The sequence below is a fragment of the Mizuhopecten yessoensis genome, unplaced genomic scaffold, assembly GCF_002113885.1.
Source record: "Mizuhopecten yessoensis strain PY_sf001 unplaced genomic scaffold, ASM211388v2 scaffold9683, whole genome shotgun sequence".
NCBI lineage: Eukaryota > Metazoa > Mollusca > Bivalvia > Pectinida > Pectinidae > Mizuhopecten > Mizuhopecten yessoensis.
Window position 1 is genome coordinate 39,209 of NW_018408170.1, and position 8,680 is coordinate 47,888.

The following is an 8,680-nucleotide window of genomic DNA, read 5'->3' on the forward strand; positions in this document are numbered from 1 at the left end:
TGTGTTATTACCAATAATTGCAAGTTAAGGACTTGGCAAGTTTGTCCAGATAGGTTTTGACATATATGTGTTCTTTTTATTCGAAAAGTCAGCTTTATTATTATACTAATTTATAACTTCCGTTTTGTTTTACCTTGTCATCTGTTAGGTTTTTTTTAAATAAAAACGCTAATCACAACATCCCTGACATAATTAGGTTTCCGTGTGCGTTTCTATTGACCACTATAAAAAGTCGCATGAACATGCAATCAAGTGACACGTTTTGTGTTGTTTCAGCTTTACTTATCTTCTCTTTCCTTTTGGGTAAATTGCTGTTTTTGTAACTGGCGCTGTGGTTGGCATTTGTTATGGACGTATGTATACATGTGCAACGAGTACGCGTCTGTATAATTATTTCATATTTAATATTTCTATACCATATTCATTTAACATTTAATAATACACGAAACCTACAGAAAGTAGGACTTGGTCAGGGGTCCCATTTCAACACGTTTCAATTGATGTAAGCTTTGGTTATATATATATTTTTTTAATTAGAGTTTGGTGTACTATTTGTGCTAATGTAAGAACAAAAAATATAGCATGTCAGCGTCATGAACTGTACGTTGAAGAGACATAGCTTTTATACTGAGCTTAGAAATATTTGACGTCATAATATGAGGGTTTGTGAAAACAATTGATAAATTATTCAACAAAATCTGTGTTTATCCACAAGTTACTTCTTGATAATTTCATTGTGGGTAAAATTAACGTGGATGTTTTTCTGGTGAAACATCAATAGATATAAAGATAAGTGTCACTTACCTTTATATGAAGAACAAGGTAGTCTCAGTAACCTCTTTACGGAAACCTCCGTTCGAGAACCAAGTTAGCGTCACTAACCTCTATAATGGAACCTATGAATGTCCTATAAACCTTTATACCGGACACTAGTTAGTGACACCGACCTCTATACGGAAAACTAGGAAGTGTCACCTACCTGTACACGGGAAACTTGCTAGTGTCACAAAGCTCTATACGGAGAACTAGTTACTGTAACCTACCTCTATACGGGTAACTTGTTATGTCTCAAACCTTTTTTTTCTAAAACCAATAAGTGGCATTAATCTGTATATGGGAACCAAATAAGTGTCATAAAAAAAAAAATCAAACACAAATCATTATAAATACAACCTGGGTGTTTTGAAATAAAACTAAACTTTATGTCTTTCTTTAGTTAGCAATTACGTCATGCTGCCATTTGTCGTTCTGTGTGCGATCCTCCTAGCTGTCGGTGTCCGACGAATTACAGAACGTATATTTAAAGGTACAGTAAACTGAATACAGCACCCTGACATATTTTGTCTGGGTATTGGACTTAGATATATGTTACCGATTTCTGATACAAATCACCTGGTAATATTCTATATTTAATAGAATCAGCACGAGTCTGTTGACCAAACAACTTTTTGTTGTGGCGTGTATGTACGAACTAAAATTACTACATATAAAAGTCAAATACAAATGGTTGAACTTTTGCTAGTTAGTAATTTGATTAATGATGGATCAAAATGTTTCCTTTTCTGAAAATGCTATTGTTGTGAAGTCATTTGTGATGCTCAGCTAGGTGAAATACCAACTTTTAGATTCGTTTTATATATCTGATTCGAAACAGAAGAGTATGAAGTTGATTAAATACAACGTACATGAATGTTATAAACTGATCTTTTGGGCAGGCATAAGTCTTGTGTATAGTATAGTAATTTATATTCGATCGACAGGTGCAATTGTTAAGCAAAATGTACAATATCCATTTCACATTTTATAACCTTTACAGCTCCATCTTTGTGAAATAACAATGTGGAAAATTCGTATTGAAATATGATCATAGGTAATCAGCAGAGACACAATATTAACCGGGAAATGGCCGAGATCACACGTGAAGACGAATCTGATGAGGTTTACCATCAGTCACGCCAACAAGATGAGGGCGTTGCCTTCCTGTCTATGTGGGACATGGGCGGGGACCTGGGCTTTCAGGCTACCAACTCTTTGTTCGTCAGCGCCCACGGAGTCTACATCGTCACGTTCAGGGCCATAGACTACTTCACTGACGACATACAGATGGGTAAGTAATTATGACAGCAATCTAAGCATTTATATATAAAACAGACATCTCAAAAGGATATCTTATTTCTTTAAAAACATAACTGATCAGCATATAAGACATTTAATACTTAAGTATATTTTCTAATTAGCGGATAGTACGTTGTTTTTCGTGTCTATAGTGAATTTTTAGTAGAAATACGAGGAGGAAAATACGAGGAAAAAATAGGAACGGAAAAGGGGAAAAAAATACATATATCAATATTTTAAAACTGAAAGGGAGAAAAAATCAGTAAGTTATTTCAAAGATTACATTTAAGTACAAAACTGATCAAGAATTTCAAAAATTGTTTTTAGTAAAGAGAATGAATGAATACCCGGTAAAAAGAACATTCTAGATGTAATACGAATGTTTAAGGTACACTTGTAATATTGAACCTGAAGTAAGAGCATCAGGGAACTATTAAGTTTATAAAATATGCATTCTTAATGAAATGAAATTTTAAAAGAGGTATTTGCGACAGATGATTGTATGACTGATAACAATATTCCAGATACAAACATTTTATTAAATATTATTCATGTTGCATAACCAGCTAGATAACCTTTTTGTGTAGCCGAATAGATGTCGATTCTTTATTACAAATTCATACATATATTGTACCTTTGTGTACATAAGCTTCACTTGTCATTTGTCTGATAAAGGTGACATGCATGAATCGAGATACATCGAAACATCACATAAGATCACTTACTGGTTGTGCTACCTGAACCGTTCTACAATCCATACTTACCAACATGAAAAAATAAAACGTTTAGAAATGCTCCAAAATAGTCAACAGCCATGTATTGGCACCGCCGTTAACTTTCTTGGAAAAGCAGGCTCACATAATAGGAAACAAAGACGTGCTTACAGTTAGGCATGGTGTCTGGTAGTGGATAATGTTGAAAGTCAAATGTTCTGATCGAGAAACGTACGTAATATATTTAAAACAATACAATTAGAAACAATATTATGTTTAAAACTTAGTGTTTTAAGGGATTGTCAGCAAATGTATATTTAAGTTTAAACAACTTATAATACAAAAGAAGGGATTTGGCGTCAATTATCAAGACGTATTGATGCCTTTATCCACATGAAATAAAACAATTCATAATGACGCAGTAGTCTAGCTGTAAATATCCAGTTGTATTAATAGGAGGGGAAAGCGTAGGCGATATGAAGATCTATCGATCGAGGAAACTGGTTGAGGCATTGATTCTTTTTTCTAAATATGACATTACAATAGTCTTTTGACTCTTATTTATTGAGGGAGCTAATATAACTCGCAACCATTATTTTCGCAAACAGTACGACTGAAAAACTGGGTCCGTAACATCGGAGCCTACTCTTCCCGCGTGTACAATCCGAGTAAACAGTACCCACATCATCCACCGATCATCTTGGTTGGCACACACATGGACCAGGTCAACAGCAAGTTTAAGGTAAGACAGGGTGCTGTTGTTATATTTCTGCCACGGACAGAGTGATTTAAACTTCCTATGTACAGGTTTACCATGTACTTTGTAACGATATATTGCGGTAGTGACCTGTAGTTCAAGGCCACAATAATGCAATTCGAATTTCCTACAACAAAATATGCACATCAACTTTCATATGCTTTGTCTATATCGGTGTCCTGGAGTGGGTCAGCACGTTTCTGGCATTAGATCATTTTGTTCAGCCTTTAGGGCATCACGTGTTTTTTTTTTTTTAAATTCAACTCCCAAACAAATGATGTTATAATCACAGTTTCCTTTTTATAGAATTACCTATCACCGTCATAAGTGTACTAGCTCATATTCCTTTTTGTCTTTAGTTGTCAACGAAACAATGCAACTTAAAAGACATTTGTCAAGCTCAGTGTTGAAGATAACATGGATGATACGTTTCTTATTTATTGTGCCGTGAGGAAACTTGGAAATAGCTACAGGTGGCTGGCTGTTTTGGTAGCCGAATTCTTATTCTCGTTTTTCTCAATAAAATCGTTAATATCGGCGCTGACACTCCTTGATGGCCAAGTATCCCCCATTCCTGTTGCTTCTTTAGGCACAGACGTTTTCTTGTTTAAACTGGTATACATTTGTAAGTTAGCTGACGGTGTGAATATTTCACTACGATTTACGTTCCTTTTTGTTATTGTACCCATAACCATGCCACCCATGTAAGATAACAGTGGCGGGCAAGGTTATATTACATGGGTAAAGTTTATTTTACACGACCGCATGCGAGAGTATAGTGATGATTCAAAGCACGTCCTTAGAGCATTCACCTCCTCAAAGGTTCATCATTGGGTCTGAGATTTCTCCACAATAATTAATTATTATCACCTAATGAAGTTCTCTGCTAGTATGGTTTAGTGTGAATATGATTTCTTTTTGTAGAATGAAAGTCCTGAGGAGAACAAAACAAAGCTGGAGGACATGTGGAAAGACATATGTAGCATCACTGAACTTACAAATGTAAAGAAAGCAGAAGGGTTTGTGTTTCTTAGATTCTGCACGGTTAACAACTCCATTGACGATGACCCAGCATTCGAGAAGATCAGGAAACATATCCTGGAAGCAGCGGCCTACCAGGATCAGTGGGAACGTGAACTGCCAGCGACGTGGCTCGCCCTGGAGAGGGAGATTCTGATAAAACGGAAATGGAAACACGTTTTGACATTTCAAGAGATCCAAGACATGGATGTACAGTGTGAATCTTCTATTGGTGAAGAGGAAGAAATCAAGATGTTTCTTGAGTATGATTACGTTATTAAAATACTGAGTTCATAAAAAATATAAAATGTTGAAAAGTATTCGTATTTCATGTAAATGTATTATCAGTTAAAAACTTTTAAAGGTGTGTGAAAAGTAAATAGGTTTGGTTCGATGATCCACTCGACATGCGTGTCTTGAAAACGGTTTTCTCTTTGCCTTTTGTTGCTGTTGTCAAATTAAATTGTTCTAATAGCGTTACTGTTTTTCAGGTACCTTCACTCAACAAGATCTGTACTGTATTTTCGAAAGTATGGAAAAGTGATAATCAACCCACAGTGGGTCATGAACGCTTTCCGGGAAATCCTCACGGACAAAAAGTTCCCCCCTACCGACGACGTCCTCCTCGGAGCTGACTACTTCAAATACACAGAAAACGCCATCCTGACAGTGAATCTAGCAAAGAAGCTGTGGCAGTCCAAAGAAGATAATTCGTACATTCAGCATGTCGACATTTTATTCACCTTCCTTGAAGAGTTCGGTCTCCTGCTAAAGGCGTGTCTTGGTCAGGATAAGGAGGGGAAACCACTGTACGATGACGACTACACCGTACCGAGCAAACTCGAAAAGGCACCACAAGACATGAATCCAATCTCAAATCTTCTCGAAGGAAAAGTTCGTTCACGAACACTGTGCTTCGTATTTGAGGATGTCTTTACTCCCCAGGAATTGTTCGACCGGATATACGCCGGAATCATTAAGACGTTCAGACCAGCGGAGGAAACGTCTGGAAATCTGCGCATCTATAAAGGTCTTGGCTGCTTTAAGATAGACGATCTCTGTAACATGGTCGTTCGGATGCATTGGGAACAGTCTGTGATAGCGGTCACGCTGTTTACGACTTCAGAACCAAAGATTCCTGATGACACCGGGACAAAGGTAAGACAGAAACTGGAGACAATCATACGACACACTCTAAAAGTTAGCCGCCAGGAACACATGGAGTACAGATACAAGCTTCACTGTAGGTTCTATCTGAAACCTTCTGACAATCTGCGAGAGGAAGACGGGATAGTTAGGACAACACAAGGACTGCCCTGTCAGGGAGAAGGCTGTTCAGGGAAACACTACCTCACAAAACAAGACTGGCACAAATGGTTTCCAGTTCCCTCTGAGACAAAGGTAACTTACCAGGCGGACTTGTTCAGTTGTATAAAAGGCACATCTTTTATTTGGTGAATTTGAACTCATTGCCAATTATTTATTTTGTTTTTAAATAACAATGTTTTAGTGAAAATAATGACTTACTTTCGCTTTCAAAATATGTGTTTGATTTATATGACTATCATTTTATATATACACATTCAACAAATGTGTTTTTCTTTCTTCCTAGAATATAGAGAGTTGTATCACAACTAGATCATATGGTAAGTGTTTATGTACGTGATATATACATCAGTTTTTGATATGTATATATTGATTGGAAACGGCTGTAATTGATACCTTAAGTGTCCGTGTTTTATGGATACAGTCAAACCTGCCTTATAAAGCACTTGTTTATAGCTACCTTCCAATACTAAGAGTGGTAAGATTTACTCTTGAACTTAAGATAACACTTAATTAACACGGGTAATTTCATAATGCTGTCTAAATGTTCTGTAAAGTAATGTTGATCATGATTACCTTATTACATTTACTGACTCCAAGATAGTTTTCTTAGACTAACAACTGGTTGAATCAATGATAATTATTCTTGTTTCAAGCTAACGAGTTGCTGACTGACAAGGGTCTACAGGAGAGTGCAAAACAGCTTGGAGCAAATTGGGAATGTGTTATGACTCAATTAAGAGTTAGCAGTAGTCAACTTGAAAGGATAAAATTAGGTAATCAGCATTGTGTCCTCACCCAGATAAAGAAAGCGTTGATCCACTGGCGAGACACCTACCCCGCACACAAGTCGGAGACGGAAATGTTGGGAGATTTATCGGAGGCTTTCCAAAAATATGACGTCTGCCGTGAAGTCATAGATCACAAGCTGTAGCTACTAACGAGGTCAGACTTCCAGATCTAGTAGTTATGAAAAGCTATTGTGACATTCAGCATATAGCTGTCTAGGTCAATGTTTATAAGCTCTTGTAGAATATTTCGCCAGATTACTTAACGCAGATGGGGGACATTATGTCGATCATTTTTTGCTGACCTGTGTTTGTGACTTTATAAACCAAATTATACGAGATAACTTTGCCCGCTCCTCTTTTGTCCTATTGAGATATATCGGTAATGATTTGCTGTTCAGTAACATAAAGTTGGAAGTCTACTTGAATCTCGTTTAGTCCTCTGTGCGAGCCTCTTCTCTAGTTTTGACACCAATGATTATCTTTCTTCCTAAAACACGTGTCAACTATGATTTTGCAATCGTTTACTGTCCTTTCATATATACATGTAGAAGCATAACATTTTGACATTATGGCGTTCACAAGTCACAGCTTCATCCAGGTCAGATCGGTAACGTCCTAGTGATCACACTCGATGTTGTTTAAAACTGAGCAAATCCCCAGGGTCATTTCGGTGGAATAAATTGTTTGCCAGTAAGGCAGTATTTCCCACATTATCCTTGGCAGCTGCAGTGTTTTCCCCTTCAAATGTGTACAAGATGGTCCAGATAAAAGATTGTTTAGATCATTACATTACCACTGGTTGTTACGTGTGAGGTGCATCCATCCAGCCACTGAGCACACTCCATCGTGTTTACCTAATAAGCGAGACCCCAGGGTGATACTACATCGATAGATTTCCCCCTCAAAAGAGCACCAGGCTACTCATTTGCATCTTAAAGAGAATCTGGTGAAAGATATGTCAGGTGAAGATTTAAGATACGCAAGTGAAGACGCAAGTATAGTTTTAAGAAAGTTTTATATGTTCGTCCTAAAACAAAGGACTATATATACATTTACCTGCCATAACTCATTTAGTGTATATTACAACATTCTTTTGTTGCAGACAAGAGGATTAGGAAGATTCAAAACCGCCGAAGAAAATAAAAACTCAAGTACAGCGCCAGCTTATATCTATGTAATCATGTATATGAATTGGACAAACGTTTTACTAATTTGAACATGACAAGACTATATCATGTACGGCATTGTAACGATCCGTTAGTGATTAGTCAAAGACAATATGGATAGGTTTAGTGCCATGTGTACTTCGATAAAAGTCAACTGGTACAAATCTGTAAGGACATATCAGTGTTCACCTGATATGTCAGAGTGTACATAAAGGATATTTAATGATGTCGCAGCACTCGTGAAAAATATCAAAATATAAGCCACACTCGTGAAATATATTTGTTATTACGGAAGACACCATTAAATTTTCTATTTATTCCATTTTTAAAGCATAACACTTGAAAAATGTAATGCATTAAAAAAGGGCGGGAATCGGAAGGGTAATGATTAGCGCAACATTAAAATGACGTCACGGTTGACAACAAGACTGCGCGCCATTTTGAATGGGATACCTAACGTAATTCCGGCGTTTTCTGCTATTTTCTCGTATGCTTGCTTATAAAAAATGAATTGTATATTCATATGAATTGACTTAAGTGTGTGTACCAAACATTTACCATAACAACCACTTATTCTTCCGTCGCTTCATTTGAATCTTAACAAAACAATCGTTGCCTTTGAATGCAGCAAATAGAAGATACCGTTATGATTGGTCAATACCAAAAAGTGATATCACTTTTGATATTTGTCACAGAATGAAAGATATCAGTTTTATCCAGTTGATAGAATCCGATATTTCACTGGCAAAAATGTAATTAATATGTATATATAGTTGTATATTTTGGTATCAT

General features: G+C 36.6%; 1 protein-coding gene across 1 annotated transcript in view; it reads left to right on the forward strand.

Moving 5' to 3' along the window:
- Positions 1 to 8,390, forward strand: part of LOC110458630 — a 29,953-nt gene extending 21,563 nt beyond the window's left edge. The window contains exons 8-14 of the mRNA XM_021510416.1: positions 1,217 to 1,306; positions 1,871 to 2,107; positions 3,437 to 3,570; positions 4,510 to 4,868; positions 5,097 to 6,006; positions 6,218 to 6,251; positions 6,588 to 8,390. Of these exons, the coding sequence (XP_021366091.1) occupies positions 1,217 to 1,306; positions 1,871 to 2,107; positions 3,437 to 3,570; positions 4,510 to 4,868; positions 5,097 to 6,006; positions 6,218 to 6,251; positions 6,588 to 6,865 (2,042 nt within the window). The 3' untranslated portion in view covers positions 6,866 to 8,390. The remainder of the gene's footprint in view (positions 1 to 1,216; positions 1,307 to 1,870; positions 2,108 to 3,436; positions 3,571 to 4,509; positions 4,869 to 5,096; positions 6,007 to 6,217; positions 6,252 to 6,587) is intronic.
- The last annotated feature ends 290 nt before the right edge of the window (positions 8,391 to 8,680 follow it).